Here is a 17079-nt window from a genome sequence, read left to right as displayed (position 1 = left end):
CCACCATATGGATCCCGTATCCGACGAGAAGTGGTGAAGAGCCGCTGCACGTCCTGCAAACCCCGCTAGAGGCCAGCACCGGACTTACCATCACGTTACCACTAACTTTACATTTCTCTGTATCTCTGTAGGTCATTTGAGCAATCTCACTGTCATCAGGACAAACTATAAAGAGCAGATAACAAACTGTTGTCTGTTTCTGTTGTTGTTTATTTTAACATCTCTAAAACACAGGGAAAATACCACAAAGCGTATAAATAGAATAAACACATCAAGTGTAACTTTAAGAGGTTATATACATTTATAAAACTCAATAAATAAATTCATTCAAAGTACCTTAAATAACTTGACACAAACAGGGAACTGTGCAAACATGTGTCTCTCTCATCCTTTTATCTTTCACTCTTTGGCATCAGTAACGCCTCCAGCAGAGATGGCAAAAGTGGCCTCATTCTCAGGCATATCGGGACTAGAGGAAATCAAGGAGAGTTGATGTGACGTCTTGATAAGTTATTCTTGAAGATGGATGAGTGTTTAATATTCAAATCATAAGACACATTTCGGGTGGAACATTACTTTAGGACACACAAAAAGCAAAGTTAAACTACAGTCAAGGTGCTTTCAGGCCTTGAGCTTGGTGACGTTAGGAAATAAAAATAACATGATGGCCAGAAGACCTTGTTGTGATGTCACAACATCTATTTGGGAAAATAACATGTCAGTTTGTTAATCTCATCTGACCAGATGGTAACAGGAAGTAAAACTTCAACTGTCATTTGCAGATGACATTCTCAAGTATTTAAGAAATCTTTATGGCAGAAAACTCACTAATTGCTTTGTGTCATTATTTTAGACTACAACGTGTGTATTATGATTCACTAAATTGAAAATCCTGCATTATCGACATTAGAAATAAAAACTGTCAACTACCTGTCAAATATTTTGGCGATTCTCATCTCCCCACGCCCCTTCCTCAAGCTGATCCGTGTGGTGGAGGCGTGGGCCAGGATATGCCCACCAATTGGCTTCTTGGGATCAGCTTGAAACCTAAAACATAAAAAAGAAAAAAAAAACATCTAATCAAAGCTTCAAACAATGTTGCAATCATATGTAAGCAACAAAACTGAATTTCAAGCACAAAACTTCAGATCTGCCGTCTCTTACGTCATCCCTGCTCCAGGATCAGCTGTCATTTGGTTGGTGACAAACACTGCTACGTTGTACTCTAAGAAAAACATAAATGAAAGCCAATTTAACCATCCGAGTGATACAAACGCTGAATTAGTCAAGAAATAGCAATATCGATTTCTGCAGATATATCTTATATCTTATCTATATATGACAGATAAGATAGATGGCTGATGTTAGTGGCTTTTACATAAATGCACAGTCCTGGTTCAGACCTTCAGAGATCTTCTGCAGCCTGGAGAGCATCTGGGCCAGTTTCTGCTGCCGCTCAGCCAGCTCGCCTCGACCAGAAAAGTCTACTCTGAACAGAGCCATGATGGAGTCGATGATCTGACGACAGAGAGCAGCAGAAAAGAAGGAGGCTGAGAGGCTGAGAACGCAAGGAAGGAATCCAATCCTTTTAAAATGTGTGCCTGTTGTTCAACACTTACATTTCCTCGGGGAAAAAAAACAAGAAAGTGCACTTCCTCGCCCTCCAATAGCTGAATGAGTGCCCAAAGAAATTCTGGATATGTGAAAACATGTTTTTAGAACTAATTATTTTACTCACCAACAGCTTGAACACTCCTCCTTCCTCGTGGAATTTGGCTGCTACAAAGTCCAACAGCTCCATCTGGTGTTCACCTGAGAAGTGAGCAAGACAAAGGTTTAATACACCTTGCCAGGAGATAAGTGTTTCAATACAAACTGCTCTGCCTTTGAACACCGCAAATGCGCCAAAGCTTTCTGGTTTAAATTAATGAATGTACGTTCATACTGGTATAGGCCCGGGCGTAAAGCACATTGTCCAGCACAGCATTGTGGTCCACATTAAACCTGTCAGCTATGTCTCTCAGTCTGTCTGGACGACTGGAACCAGACAGATACGAGTCAAGGATGTGAAACCGAATCACAAGAATTAAACACACAGATACACACATGAACAGTCATTGTATAGTCACATTTTTTCAAAAAACACCAACCAAACTCCACTTCAAACATTGTGTGGTTGTTCCCATAATTGTGAGGATACAAGGTGTTCTCTGTGTCAATGAAGATGATTTTCCCGCCTGAGTAGCCATCCTCGCCTGGCAGCTGAGCAGTGACTGGACAAAAACCATACAGAATCTGCTTTATTCACTTTATGTGACATGTGCAGAGTTATCAATCCATTTGGAGAAGCCATTTTCAAAAGGCTCCTCACTCACCACAGAGTGTGTGAGACAGCTGGGTTTTCCCTGTGCGGAACTCTGTGGGATGAAATAACGTTGGAGGTTTTGAGCCAGTGCTACAAACTGACTGATATTTAAACCATTTAACCATACAGTGTATTTAAGACATCTCCTCACCTCCAAAGGCCTCTGTGATAGCCATGCTCTCTATACCTCCACCCAAAAGTTTACTGCAGAGATAAAAGATATATGTTGCTGTAGACAGATTAATGATTTTCATCCACCTAACCACAGTATCAGCTGATTAATATCCATGTTTTACAGATTTTACAGTAAAACTGAATGTCCAAAGTATCCAGTGTATCTAGTAAAGTTGCATAATTTGTTCCTTGATATCGATGATGTGACAATATTTTGGTTATGACCATTGTTGCCCTAACAAAACAATTATTAGTGATGTTGATTAAATAACCTAGTAAATGGAGGTGTTTATTATTCATTTCGCTTTGCTAGAAAAGTCTAATAAATCATATCACTTAACTGTAATGTAGCCTTTAAGATCATGATGATTATGTTAGTAACATAAGTTAGATCATAATATTAAATATATAGTAATGTCAATCATACAGTCTACATCAATGTTATCAACATTCAGAGTAAATCTTAACTCAAACTCTTGGCTCCCAGTTGTGATGTGGAACACCTGCTTCCTCTTCGCGCTGTACTCGAAGGCGGTCTGGAAACCAACATTCTATAATGTAAAGAAAATGATCTAATACACAACAACGTTATATAATTCATCTTTTCTCACGTAGAGCTTAAGAATACAGTAGTACAGGTTGAAGAAGGTTATGAAATTCACAGTAGATAAAAACATTTTACCAGCATTTTCCCAGCAGCCTCCTTGATTTTGTCCACTTTTGCCTCTGACAGGCCCTTGATGTTGCACAAAGCCTTGCGTGTAGTCATCTGGATCCCTTTCACGGTGCAGATACCCACTGACTTCAACTTTTTGATGTCTGCCATATTCTGTGGTCACAGGTGTGTGTGTGTGTTGGGGGGGCAGAAAGATGCTCACATTGACAACTGACTTTTGATCTGATGGGAAACTCTGAATGTGGTTCAGCCTGTTTACTCACGATCCCATGTTTCTGTAGGAGGTCAATGTCTTGAAAGAAGGACTCCTGTTTAGTTCAGAGGACAGAAAATCTTCATGAGGTAGTTGCTGAGGAGTAAACTTTTATTGAAGAAAAAAAAACACCCGTAGCATAACTTACTAATACATTGTTATTATTATTATGTAACACTGTTTATACATTGTACATACAAAACTGTTATATTAAAATATTGTATGTAAAAATTGATATCAGTTCTGTAATTTGAACAGTTTTTACATGGGATCATAATCAACACTGATGGCAACGTATTTAAATGGTTTGCAGCTGTGGGGGATTTTCTTGTCATGGAAAGCCATTGTAAATTAGCAATATTTAATTGAAATTCTCACCTCACCATCCTGGAAGGCAGAATCATCCTCAACAACCTGATCCTCTGCAGCTTTCATTTTCAATGTGATATGGGTCCAACGTTGAAGATAAAATGGATTTCGCCGGTTCAGTTACTGTCAACGGAGGAGTATCTTTAGCCAAAGTCAGCGAAGTTAGCTAACGTTAACCCTTGTAAGTAAGCTAAATTGCTAACTTAGCTAGCTATACTGTAGTCCTTCAACTGCTCACGACACATATAATATTGTCAGTAAAACTATCAAAACTAGACCGTTTGCTTGTTCAGTTACGTCAACTAGAAAGCGACAACAATCTTCAGGTACTGACATAAAAAATACAAGTTTAAGTTAAAAGTGTTCTTTGGTTCCTGGAGCGGCTCGCGCGCAGCAACTGGCGGGAATTCGTGATTTTTGTTCCATTCAAATGCAGTCGGAAATTATAGGTTTATCAGTTGAGTGAACATAACATAAACATGACTGACCCAACACTAATTCATGGTTTCAAGTGCGGCGGAAATGACCATGACGAAATTTCAAAAATGCTCATTAATAACTGCTCTGAGCCAAAGGGAACATATTCCCATTACACCCATCAGGAGTAGGAGCTAAAAGAAAGAGCTGTGAATGCAGCATTGGACACTGGCATTAAAAAGAATGTGTGCATAGATGTTCTTTGTTTGCTGGACTTTTTGGTAGTATTGTTTGAAAGTGCATGTGCTGCATTATGGATATGGTTTATATTGATTTGTAGTATCTTGTAAGTAAAATTATTAAATATGTAATTTATAACGATTATAAAAATTGAGTGAACATGTGAAATATTTAAAAATGTCATTGCCTACTTGTTCATGTCTTTAATAATATAATCATTTAGTCTGGTCTTTCATTTATAAATCCTTATTTAATGCTTTATCTGCAGTTTTATAACTGTGTACCTGATCAAATACACAACCAACACGCTGAAAGCAAACACCTGGCTTTCCATTTGATTTGGTGTTTTAATTTCTGCACTCATACTGAACACAAAACAGAGACCTGGGATTGCTTACTGAACAGAAGTAAGAGACTGTAAATCATCACATGGACAACAACAGAAAATAACATTCTCTTAAGACTGGACATGTCAGGGTAATATTGAGACTTTATCAACCACCACAACCACATTTGTCCAAAAACTTCTTACACATTTCCTGTCTTAAATGACAATGGCAAAATTATTTTGCAATTCACATACTATCAATGGAAGCGGACACGACAATCTTTGAATCATTTAACAGCATGGAATCTGGTGTTGCTGCATTATACAATCCATTGTTTAAAACCAGAATAATATAATAAAACTAATAACTGTGGCTAGTGAGAGGCATTGCACACATGAGAAATGAGACATGTGACAAATGTACAGACAGAAACGCACCACACAGAAAAGAGTGTCATTTACTTCAAGAGGCCATTCTGTAGACCACATTCTTATCAATTAATATACTCTACAGTATGCTCCACAATGCATCGGACCCGTCTGTCAGATATTCTATTAACATAATTCTCCACGTAGAAGTGGAACCAGCCAGCCCATGATGACGGACAAAACCGCCAATGTAAAGTAAGTATAACAACGTTCTTCAGACTGCAAACACCAAGACAATGAATTGATAACCTTCAGATGTATTTTCTTTCAATGTATCCACCTGTACCTGCTATAGAACACATTGTCTACGTTGATATAAGTATTTATTTAAAAAAAGAAAATAGAAGCGGTGCTCCTGGAAATAAGTCTCTGCATGATTTGAGTAAGGAGAGACAGTGAGAGAGAAGTGTTAGAAACGCACCGCATCCTCCATCCTCCACACGTCGGAGTGAGCCTAATGTTGCGCCGTTGACATACGGCTTTTGCTTCTTCTTTTTTTGTTTTTAACTGCAGTTCTTTGCCCTTCTCCACAGACTCTCTGTCTCTCCTTGTGACCAACCCCGCTGTATTGCTAGCAGCAGATCTCAGGTTCATGTTGGCCCGTCCTGCCTCTCACATCTTGCCAGGTGCAGGAGGCATCATGCCCGGCATCCCACCAGACATTCCAGTGTTGGGCCCCAACAGGATCTAGAAGGGAAACAGTCAATCATTCAGGTTGTTCAACGATAAACTGGTCATGTACAGCACATTGTCATAATTTGCATAAGTTGTTCATCTGAAATGCCTCCCAAATATCTGCTCTCTCAGCTGTTGCTTAATGCACATGAACACTCACCTGTCTCTGCTGTTGTAGCTGCTGCTGCTCCAGCTGTAGTCTTTCTGTCTCAAACACAACAGGCAGCACCAGGATCATGAAGGACGTAGTGCCCACCCAGAGCGCCGAGCGGGAAAAACTGAAACAAGTTAACAACCTGATTAGCTTCTGCTGTTTTAGATGTGCCAGTGCAGTAAGATTAGCTTCCAGTGGATTACACTGTGTAACCATTTAAGATGGGAATCTAGCTCAAGAAAACAAAGACAAGACCAATGAAGCATAAATTGACTGTATAAATTAATGCAACAATAAGATGAAAATACCGAGATATACCTGTAAAACTTCTTGGCCAGTGAGACAGAGCATTGTGCAGACACCTCAGCAGCGGAGCGAACTGTGTCAGGAAACATCTCAGTCAGGCCCCACAACCTCTCCATCAGTGTCTCATCCAGCTTGAGGAGACAAATACAAAATATCAGACATGGAACTTAAGGGCAAAAAGACTGAGTAGGTAAGCATCGTATCTCATGAATAAAAACGTGCAGAGAAAATAAATCCAAATTTATTTGTCAATTTGGTTAGTTTGTCAATCCTCAAATTTGCCACACAGGTTGGTTAAGCTGGTGTTAACAGTGAGATAATAACATGATAGTGAAATTAACTGCTAGTTAGATACAATAAATAATTTTACTACTTAACCGTTGTTTTATTCTTGCAACAAAGGTTTTGTCCAAGCCAGAACAGACTGCTTAAGTAGCTAGCTAACTAGTTAGCTAGCCATCCAGCCATTTTAGCCAGCCGTGTTTATCCAAGAACAGGACAAACTTGAAACAAGACAGTGCAACTCTGTGTTAATGTTTTGCTCATGTCCGCATTTCTGAAGTACCCCAGAATGACTAGCCACTTACATCTTCATCTTCATCGTCGTCAATCTCGTCCTCGGGGGGGCGGGTGGACACCGGGCCCGCAGCTGGGGAAAGCTCTTCGATTCCGGCCATGTCTCCTGCTAACCCGCTCGTCTCTGTTGGGTTGTGTGAGCTGTGTGCGCGGCGAACAAGTCGCTGTCAGTTTAGTGTATTTCTGATGATTTCCAACCAGCTTTCTTTAAAGCTAATGCTAGGAGGCGTGCATCGGTTCAACGACAGTCTGAGGTCACAGTTAACAAAACGTGAGGCTCGTCGGGGACGGATGACGGCAGCAGGGCAGGGGTCATTTTGTACTTAGCCTAAAAATAAACTGCGCCCCCTGCCGTGGAGGCTGTCTAATAGCATCCTGTGGTGTCAAAAATGTGAACGTTATTAACAAAAATACAAATGTAATGTATGTTCGTTTAGCCTAATATTGAGCCCAGGGCCTCCCTAGTTGTCATTAAAAGATACATCTCTCATTTGTCTGACCAGATATTTGAATAGCTCATTTAAATTGCAGATACAACTGCATCTTTTCAGAACTGTGACTTATGAAGAGCACAAAGGAATCACGACAGCATGCCAATCTATGTCGTTATATCTCCAATTAACCATTGGTAATACAATTGGTAAACACTGGTATATTGTTAGAACATTAAATTAACATTGTTAGAGCACTAATACATAGTTGTAACATCAAAATATTGGTTAGTACATTTAAAAAGCATTGGAACACTAGTAGATTGTTAGAACAGTAACAACAACATAGCAAAGCAGGTACCTTTGGCTATATTGTAATATGTTCTATTTTGGGCTTGACATGACAAAATTTACCACTGTTTTGCCACTCAAAGGAGATGGGTAACAGCCAGGAAATATAGCAATATAGAAATATTTTCCCTTGTGTGAGGATCTATGTGTGGTCAGTTCAAAGGCAGCCTTCCATCCACCTAGGACAAACCAATGAATGGCATTCACTCAAAATATGTGTAGTATATTTCAAAGTGGAACCTTTGCTCCTAAGCCCAATGTTCAACATTGAAACAATGAAAATACATTTTGGCCATTTATAGATATAACTCAGTTTAGCATATACTGAAGTAGGTGAAACATGCTTTTTACCCTATGGATTTTCATTTATCTTTCTAATATTGCCAGCTACATAAGGTTCCAGGAATCTTGAATATCATACTGTATAATTAACCTGTAGCTACATAGAATAAAATAGTTACCAGCCCTTATTGTTTTCTGTGATTTTAAAAACAGACACACAATTGACAACATCTACATCAGTGTCTATGGTGCAGCAGTCAAAAAGACTCTGCCCTAAATTTACTTTTCAGCATATACTGTAAACTATGAGAGTGTGTGTGGGGTGTGAGAGTTTTAGCTTCAGTGTTTGTTATTATTGTTGGATTCTGCTAGATGTTAAACTTCACCATCTTATGGTTCCTATTGCTAAACAGTGTCAGAAAAGGGCGACTCTAAAGCCTCTGCCTGTGTGTTTTTCTTCTTTCAGATAAGCTGTTGTTGCTGGGAATAGCGAAGGGGGGCTGGTCATGGAAAAGTTCTGGGATGCAGGGATTCCTTGTTTACATCCTCCCAGAGTACGCCGCGGGGGCGGGGTTGGCTCCGCCTTCATTCTTTAGACCTGACGTCATTGTCGCTTGTGTTTTTTATGAATGAAGGAATCCAACCTCAGAGAGCAGCGGAGTAATTCCGGGAAAAGGCGGACTGACATTTTGTCGCCAGAGTCGCTTCGACCCAGCAGGTAAATGATCATTTTTTACAAAATATTAAACGTTAAAATATTTAGCTGGAATTCGTTGCTAACAGCCGAACGTTAGAGGGCTGGTATCCTGACCAGCCAACCAAGGACAAGGCAGCTGTTTGCTTTAATCTCCTTTAGCTCGTCAGAAACCGTTGATGCTAGGTGCTAACAGTTAACATTACTAGCATGTTTAAGATGATGCGGATAATTTGGCCCTGTTCTTCATATTTATGCCTCTATACTCGTAACATTTGACAGCCAGAGGGGGGTTTCACTTCCTTGTTTAACTGTATGCTTTAAAAGAATTTAAATGGATTATTTAAAGTCTTACTAAAATGGATGTCGAGGGCACTCGTGATGGCTGTTTACTATAGCAGCAGCGCTTTTACCCCAAGCTGGCCAGCTCCTCTCCCTATAAGGATAAGGGTGGATTCTGGATGTAGCTAGATAAACAAATACCGTTTTCAGAGGTGGTCTGTGTTAGCTATTTGTTATTTAGTCATTTAATATTTCACAGGATAGACATTATGGTGTTTAAACCCTATTTACTAGCTTGCGTTTGGCAGTGCTGCGTTCACTTGTTGCGTTCCACTGTGGTAGCGTTACCTAAGAAGTACTATGTCCTCTAAAGTGATATTTATAGGAAAGTACGAACGTGGATATCCTGTGCCGTTTGGACAAACACAGAAAGACGTGGTCACAGCTGGTTTTCCTGCGTTTGGACTAACTGGCAGTCTTGGTGGAGCTGAGCAAACGGTTTATTGCTGAATCACCCTGACTTTACGAAACGGTGGCGGTCTCCTCCAACCGGCTGGTTGGACAACCGCTGTTGCTGCAACCTCCACTTCCCACGCCTTTCGGGAAATGCAGTTTATTGTCAGGAATCTTTTAGACCATTATAACAGGTGTTTTATTTAGCTTATGTGTATCAACACATAGTGTACATGATGTAGGCCTACATGTGCAGTTAAAGCCCGTTTTACGGTTAGTCATGTTTCTATGCCTAAATACCTCATTTATAGAAGTGTAATGACCTTTTTTTTTTTTATAATTGGGGGGTCTTAAATGTAATCAAAGTCAGTTTATCACATTCGAAAGCAAGCAGAAAACCAATTTACCTTAACTTGAAATGGTCTTAAATAACTCACATTAAGTCAGTTAAACTCAAAGGTTCTGTCACACAGTGCCTTTAAAACAAAGGTCATGACCATATCCTAAAGACTTTGTTGTTAATAGATGATGATAGAGGGAAGGGACAAATATGGCGTCAAAGATCATAAATACACCCAGCGAAGACTGTAATCAAGAAGGGGTGAAATTCGGCTGCGGCATGATCTTGGCTGGATCAGTCTGTTTCTCAAAGAAAAATGAAAGTGCAAGGAGTGAGCTCACCAGTGAGGCTGCCTAAAGGTCAACAGCAACCTCAAAGGAACCACAGGACTGCCTTTTTATTTTTTCATCATGTAGCCTTTCTTGTTAACATGTTTTCAGGCTCTTTTCTACACTCAAAGAAAGCCCTTTCACTCTAATAAGAAAGTCCAATGTTGCAATAAATATGACGGTGAACACATTCACTCTCCCAAAGCCATGTGGGGAAAGCACCCTGTGGTTTGATGATGTCAAGGTAGTACTTGTCGGTCTCAATTAAATGTTAATGTCAGATATCTTTGCTCTACAGTCAACGCAGTGTGGCTTCTCATCGACATAATATGTGGCCGTTTCTATCCTGTGTATGCCTGGTCAGGATGGAGGCGAAATGAATATAGTTAAAATGGCCTCAAGCTGAAGTGCAGAGTCATTTTATCAACATGACAGTGATCTGACGCGCGCAGCCAAATCAACCAAGAAGTAACTGAAATGTTCAGCAACAGCATTTGTGAGCTGACCTTAAGAGGAGTGTAGGAAGTCCCCGCGCAGTCGGTGTGTGAACTGTTCAGCAAGAAGAATGGGAGAAAATGTCCAAATACAGTAGTGTAAAGGCGGTTCAAACCTAAACAAACACTCTTACTGCTGTTGTTAGAGCTTGTTACTGGAAGCTGCAACTTAAGGCTGCCCAGTGTTGGTGTTTTTTTAGTCTCTTATTTTGAATATAATGTCAGAAAAGAGCAATGTTGGAAAAATGATTTAATACGTTTTCATTTTAGGTTTCAAGGCAAAAATGATGAGCAGTTTTGAATGTTATTGTGATGTAGTTGTGTTCCTTTTCACTTAAATATGTCCCATAAAAATAGTTGCCTGTCCTTTTAGACTTTTTCACAATGGAAGTTTTGAGCCGTTGGTGTTGTGTTGACAAGAGGAAGTGTTGAGGGAATTGGTTAGGACACCTGCTTTGAGCAACCGAAGGGCACACACATGATAACTTCCTCCCCCGCTATTCCAGCTAACGGGGAAAGGCGTGTTGCTTTCAAAACCTCCTCTTCCTTTCATATCAAACCGCAGAGTTTAATGAGAGAGCGCATTTGGAGAAGCATGAAATATCTGTGGGTTCTCCTTTTCTTTATCGTGCATGACTGGCTGTCTTGTGAGCGGTTGGTAAATGTCAGGCCAGACATTGGGCCAAAACAGCATGATGTCCTGAGTCACATGTGATAACATACCTTTTTTTGTGTGTGTGTGTGTGTGTGTGTGTCCTGTTTCTGTTCTTGCAGAGTGTCTGTATCTGTGTTGACTGGTGTTTGGTGGGAAAAAACTGAAGACAGTCGGATCATGACGACAGAAAGAAACAGCAAAGCCCTGAAGGTAAAACACAGCCAGAAATAAAACTCAGTTTTATTATCTCCTATGTATTTTTACAAGAGCTCCTGATCAGTTATTTTTAACATGATTTGTGGTATTTTTTCTTATCCTCCTTCTACATTCTTCCTCTCTCTCCTCCTTCCTCTTCCTCTTCAGGTGAAGCAGGAATGTGGCGAGAACGTGCCTGTCCTCTCGGACAGTGAGCTCATGTCCCTCTCAGTACGAGAGCTGAACCTCCACCTGCGCGGCCTGTCCCGTGAGGAGATCCAAAAGCTGAAGCAGCGCAGGCGCACCTTAAAAAACCGGGGCTACGCCGCCAGCTGCCGGGTCAAACGGGTGTCCCAACGCGAAGCCCTGGAGCAGCAGAAAACGGAGCTCCAGAGGGAGGTGGAGAGGCTCGGGGCGGAGAATGCCGGCATGAGGAAAGAGCTGGAGGGGCTCGGCGCACGTCTGGCCGCCCTCCAGAGGTTTGCCAGGGGCCTGGAGGCCGGAGGAGGCCACCTGCTGGCTACAGCCCCGCGACTCAACACCGCCTCAGTCATCACTATTGTGAAGAGTCCACCACAGCCTCAGCCACAGAGAGAACAGGAGCCGTCCTAGAAGGAGCTGCTGGAACCAGACTGGGGGAGGGACACACAACCTGCAATGCAAACACACACACACACACACACCTGCAGGCATACATATACTATACACACATGCCGAGAACAGGAAGACGATATTAGTAGGAAAATACTAAACACTTGTTTGCGTTACGCCTCGTTCACATTTCCAAATTCTGCTGGGTCATATATCCAGGAGTCATTCAGGGCGTTGACGGAGTGGTGTGCACCGTCACCAGTCAGACAACGGCTATGCTTACTTTTCCAAAGTAAAGGCCAGGAGCGGTTTAAACATCATCTAGGACCGGTGGAGGTGTCCTCCACCAAATGCCGTTTTACGACACTGCAGCTTTCAGTCGACTGAAATTTAGTAAAGAGCATTTTGTTCAGAAGCTCTCAAAGTTTAGAACGATGCAGCCGGTTCAATGTGAACGAGGCGTCACGGATACACATGCCCACTCCCCCGGTCCACACGGGGCGCAGACTAACTGGACTCTGACAGAAGCCGGACCGACCCAGAGTTACTGTACATCTTCACCGCTCAACGCATCCAGCTCTGACGCTGCTTCGGCTTATGGCACCTGACCAACAGCAGAATGCCAAGGTGGAGCGGACGTATGCACAGCTTCCTCCAGCTCCACGACGTCCGCATTCCTGGCACAGCTGTAGTCTGAAATTACTATACCGGCCCGGGCCCATGTGTCTCTGCTACCGTGCAAGTGTCCCAAAGTGTGAGTCACTTTTGTTAGTCATTAATGAAGAGTTTCTCAACCTCGGTGTCACCTGATGTGCCGGCAGGGTCATGGGATTTCTAAGGCTTAAATAGTTTTTTCTTGAGTAGTTTCAAAAGGATCATTTCTATAATCAAATCTTCACGCTCTTGAAAACATACAGTATGCCATACTCAGATTCACTTGACAGCTCTCCAACTGCTTGGCTCATGAGGATTTTGGGAGCAAAAATGGTCACACAGTCCAGAAAAAAGGTTGAGAAACGCATTCACAAACCACAAATTGCTTCAAACTGTCCATTCAGTGAGAAACTTCACCTGTCACCGCTCCCTCCCTATCTGTTCTACCCATCCCTGTGAGGGGGGAAGTAGTTTTCTACTGCTTGTGTACACATTTCTCACATTAATGCAGTGCCTTCAGTGTATGTTGGAGCTCCAAGAATGCAAACCTAAGAGGGGGAAAAGGTTCAAAACAAGACTGTAATCGCTCCTTCTCGACTTTTCACGACCGCACATTTCTTTTGTTTAGGATTTCTCTGGATTCTCCCGTTTTCTGAGCTGTGATCCCTCGTCGCTCATTTCACAATCCCTACCGTGCAGTAACTTTGCTACAGTCTGCTGTGGCTTCCTTTTTCTTTCATATCTGGTAGACTCCCAACAACAGATGTTGGTCATTTTGCTAAAAACATGTAAAAGCGGAGTTGCATCTGGTAGGAATTACGCTCAAGTCGATGCAAATCCTCTGCATACATTCCCGTTCTGTGTTCTTATTTGTAATGTTTGTATGTGCCGTTGAGAGACGAAAATGTTGAGTGACATTTATCAGAGATATATTCTATATTTTATTTGTATTTAAAGGTAGATATTATGAAAAGACAAGCTAACGAGTGCTGTGATGTTCTATATGTTTTCAGAAGTACTTACTTATGACTAGTCCGGGGATATTCTCATGTCTAATTATTGTGTTGTGTGGCGACGATGATTACTTTACAAAATGTTAATTATTAGCTATGTAGAAATATGCTCAAAGCCAATGGCCATATTGCTGTATGATGATTTTTGTGTGTGTGTTTTTGCCATGTTTGTACTGGCTTGTCATAGTGGATTATCGGAGGGATATTATTTTTCTATGATGATTTGTAATGTTATTTGTGTGAAAATTTGAAGGCCACTTCTGAATTGGCCGGGTGGGCAGATCCACGGGGGTGTTAGAGGAAAACGGGACACGTGGGAAGAGAGAAGGAGATGAGGAGGAGACAAGAAGGTTCGAGGGGTTGTTGAATGATGGTGAAAGAAAGTTGGCAAGGCGGGGCTGGGAAAGAAGGCGGAAAGAGGTGGTGCTTCATTCACTTGAAAACCTCCATCAGTCACGGGCCTGTTACAGACAAGACGTGCTCTAACAGGCCTGGACTTCATGGAGTCTAGGCCACTGAATAGTGCTAGCAATATCATTTATAAGCAGGCATTGTAACGCATTAGACCGTGTTGACAAATAACTCCTAAAGATATGAGGCATATATTTAGCTATATGAATATCAGTGTGGCAAAGCATTTATTCTCAACATTTTAACGTCTCACATCTGTCAAACTGTGCTGGATGTTTTGTAATACTTGCAAAACAAAAAATGGTTTTTGTATTTATTACTTGTATTTTTTCTATTGTGAAAATTTAAGTACATTGTCTATTTTATATATTAATTATAATAAATGTTGTACATATTGTACATAACATGGTGTGTGTGTGGTTGTGGGCTGGATTGGAACACGTGGTACGGAGAGGAAGTGGATCCACAGGATGTGTTGCACAAGTCATCTCTCCGGATCAGAAGATTAAACCAGAGGTTAAAGTGTAGACATAGTTTTTGACCAAAGATGAAAAGTAGTAAGACTGGAAGTCATTTCGAAACAAATGCATTGTCAGATATAACTCGCACACGATGGCAAAAAAAAAAAAAAAAGGTGACTCAGACACACCGGCACACACTGCTGACGTTTACTTCAACTCTGCTAAATCTGTCCGAGGTATTTTGGCTGTGGTCTGGTTGTTTTTGTGCAACGTAGTGTGTTTACTACAACGTTACGTTCATGTCTTCAGCATACAGAGGCTGACATTGATGGTTTTAAAGCAGTGTTTCTACAGTGGGGTGAAAGGCCATCAGACATCGCTATTGTGGCAGGAAGCAGTGGGGTTATGGGAAATATTAATGTCATTCATTTTGAGATTTAATACCACTGACATGCACGGAGGTTACTTATTGTCACTTCACCTGGATGTTTGACCTTGTGTGAGGTATCATATCACCATATCTGGAGGGGATCTTTAAACCCTTTACCTACTGTGGCTTTCTTAAATATATAGCAAAACAAAACAAACCAGCGGTTACCTTACATACCAGACTAAATATCTTTTATTATTTCTTATACTTATCCATTTGACATGAAATAGTAGCATCATGAGCAGCTTTATAATGTACAAAGAACTGAAAAAAAAAAAAAGACAGTTATGAATTAAAAATACAAAACTAGATATTTTTCTTCTTCCTGTGCTCGACCTTTACAGCACGTATCACTACTCCTCCTGCTGTAGGCAGCACTGCAACCTGTATTTACAACATTAGTCTCCATGCATTTCCTCTGCTATACTCACATACACCTCATCTCACACGTCACTAAAGAACCAAGACGTACAGAAAGAGGATGAAGAGCGACTTAAGCTTGAAAGTGAATTATGGCACTCAAGGTGCGGTACGACTGACATACTGTCTACTCTGCCTTTAAACAGTAAATTATTGTAAAATCAGGCAAGTAAAAAAAACTGCCTTCAGGAGCTGCAATTCAACAACAAAAAAATATAGCATGAAATGTCCAAATTTAAAGTAGCACACCAACAGATGCACGAGAGACTGTCATTCAAACATCTACGTTGTTCAACATGAAAATGCATTTATATAGACAAGAAACTGTAGTTGCAACACCAGGAACTGACGAGTGCTTTTAGAAAGGAATACAGGTTGATTTGTAGCTGGATGTAGCTCAGTCATGGTCAAAATAATCCACTTTGTATCCATGTCAAAATGTAGCAACCCCATTACCCAGACAACACTCAGTAATGTCTAAAAATAGGACGCTGCTCCTGTGCACAGACGTGGCTCCTGTCCTGTTTAAAACCAATATTATGTCAGCCAGAAGCAGACATTAAAAAAAACAAAAAAAACAAAACATGACCGCTGTCTGAAGCTGGGGCTTGTTTCCATTTTCCGATGAAAAGACACAGACACGCAGAGTGATGAGAAGAGAGCAAAGTGCCAGACTGGTCAATATGAAGCCCCCCCCCCCCCCCCCCCTTTCTGTTACATGTGCAGCAGGCTTACAGTGTGTGATAACTGCCTGTAGATAAAAGAGTGTGGATGTGTTCATGTTCATCTCCACACGGCCCCCTGGTGTTCACACAGAGCCACAGCAGAGCAGTGAAAGTAGTTACAGTAAACACGTCGGCAGACTCACTATGACTCATTCAGATGACTCAACTTCAATTATGTGTAAAAAAAAAAAAAAAAAAACAGCTCTGACTGCGGTGAAGTTAAGTTCGACAAAAAAAGACTGCCTGGAAGAACAGAAGAAGTTTACGCATTACATGTTGTTTTTAACTGAGAGATATTGACTGTCTAACAGATCGTAAATGCATAACATGAAAATGTTGTGGACAGAATATCATTTATGGTGCTAATATTCAGTATTTTTTAGCATATAAAAAAATATACCATAGCTCAGGATAGCAACTGTATAATGTGCAAAAAATGAAGTTAAGCTGAAGATGCAGGTCCTTCACTACAGTGAGTGTGTCAGGGACTCGGATTTCAATCATTTTTAAGTACTTGGAGCCAATCGGGAACATCAGGTTGTGAGGTGGGAGTCAAGAAATCAGTATATATGCACATCCTTTGTGTTGTTTTTAAACGCGTGTACTCATTTGGTCAAACTTGAAATTTAGAAAAGAAAATCTGAGAGGATTTAAATTTCAGTTCGACTTTAAATGTCGGCCTTTAACATTTGGATTCATGTACGTCCACTACTGAAGAATGTTTCACTGCTATGATAGAGCTCCTCTATTGAGCACAAGCACCTGAAGTTAGCTTTAACCTATATTCCTCTTCTCTCACTCGAGTTAACCCACATTGGGGCCCGCAGGGGTCTAGTGCCAGAGTGAACCAGCTCGAGCTTTAATCCCAGCCATTCAAATAACGCCCCAATTACACCGGTGTAATCC

General features: G+C 41.1%; 3 protein-coding genes across 3 annotated transcripts; 1 reads left to right on the top strand and 2 right to left on the bottom strand.

The window, feature by feature from the left end:
* Positions 1 to 399: 399 nt before the first annotated feature.
* dmc1 (DNA meiotic recombinase 1) lies at positions 400 to 3903 on the bottom strand. Its single transcript, XM_070926919.1, has 13 exons — positions 3847 to 3903; positions 3479 to 3523; positions 3222 to 3368; positions 3008 to 3090; positions 2517 to 2569; positions 2376 to 2417; positions 2201 to 2273; positions 1946 to 2037; positions 1739 to 1812; positions 1404 to 1518; positions 1165 to 1225; positions 931 to 1047; positions 400 to 469 (listed from the first exon to the last, which is right to left on the bottom strand). The coding sequence occupies exons 1-13, from the start codon at positions 3901 to 3903 to the stop codon at positions 400 to 402; spliced, it is 1029 nt and encodes a 342-aa protein (XP_070783020.1).
* Positions 3904 to 4747: 844 nt separating this feature from the next.
* On the bottom strand, positions 4748 to 7209 carry tomm22 (translocase of outer mitochondrial membrane 22 homolog (yeast)). Its single transcript, XM_070926730.1, has 4 exons — positions 6974 to 7209; positions 6399 to 6517; positions 6087 to 6204; positions 4748 to 5938 (listed from the first exon to the last, which is right to left on the bottom strand). The coding sequence occupies exons 1-4, from the start codon at positions 7061 to 7063 to the stop codon at positions 5864 to 5866; spliced, it is 402 nt and encodes a 133-aa protein (XP_070782831.1). The 5' UTR covers positions 7064 to 7209; the 3' UTR covers positions 4748 to 5863.
* A 1446-nt stretch (positions 7210 to 8655) lies between these two features.
* Positions 8656 to 14470, top strand: maff (v-maf avian musculoaponeurotic fibrosarcoma oncogene homolog F). Its single transcript, XM_070927329.1, has 3 exons — positions 8656 to 8744; positions 11393 to 11483; positions 11637 to 14470. Exons 1-3 carry the CDS (start codon positions 8656 to 8658, stop codon positions 12078 to 12080), a joined length of 624 nt encoding a protein of 207 aa, XP_070783430.1. The 3' UTR covers positions 12081 to 14470.
* Positions 14471 to 17079: the final 2609 nt, after the last annotated feature.

The sequence above is a fragment of the Enoplosus armatus genome, chromosome 20, assembly GCF_043641665.1.
Source record: "Enoplosus armatus isolate fEnoArm2 chromosome 20, fEnoArm2.hap1, whole genome shotgun sequence".
NCBI classification, from domain to species: domain Eukaryota; kingdom Metazoa; phylum Chordata; class Actinopteri; order Centrarchiformes; family Enoplosidae; genus Enoplosus; species Enoplosus armatus.
The sequence above is the reverse complement of the archived record's forward strand: the minus strand, read 5'-3'. Positions and strand labels throughout refer to the sequence as shown.

Excerpts from the sequence above, each read along its gene's own strand:
- maff (XM_070927329.1), top strand. The coding sequence starts at position 8,656 with ATGAAGGAATCCAACCTCAGAGAGCAGCGGAGTAATTCCGGGAAAAGG. Across the intron at positions 8,745-11,392 it reads GAGTCGCTTCGACCCAGCAG|AGTGTCTGTATCTGTGTTGA; the intron begins GTAAATGATCAT and ends CTGTTCTTGCAG. Across the intron at positions 11,484-11,636 it reads GAAACAGCAAAGCCCTGAAG|GTGAAGCAGGAATGTGGCGA; the intron begins GTAAAACACAGC and ends CTTCCTCTTCAG.
- tomm22 (XM_070926730.1), bottom strand. The coding sequence starts at position 7,063 with ATGGCCGGAATCGAAGAGCTTTCCCCAGCTGCGGGCCCGGTGTCCACC. Across the intron at positions 6,518-6,973 it reads ACGACGATGAAGATGAAGAT|CTGGATGAGACACTGATGGA; the intron begins GTAAGTGGCTAG and ends TGTCTCCTCAAG. Across the intron at positions 5,939-6,086 it reads AGCTACAACAGCAGAGACAG|ATCCTGTTGGGGCCCAACAC; the intron begins GTGAGTGTTCAT and ends TTTCCCTTCTAG.
- dmc1 (XM_070926919.1), bottom strand. The coding sequence starts at position 3,903 with ATGAAAGCTGCAGAGGATCAGGTTGTTGAGGATGATTCTGCCTTCCAG. Across the intron at positions 2,570-3,007 it reads ACTGGGAGCCAAGAGTTTGA|TAAACTTTTGGGTGGAGGTA; the intron begins GTTAAGATTTAC and ends TTATCTCTGCAG. Across the intron at positions 1,226-1,403 it reads GCTGCAGAAGATCTCTGAAG|AGTACAACGTAGCAGTGTTT; the intron begins GTCTGAACCAGG and ends TGTTTTTCTTAG.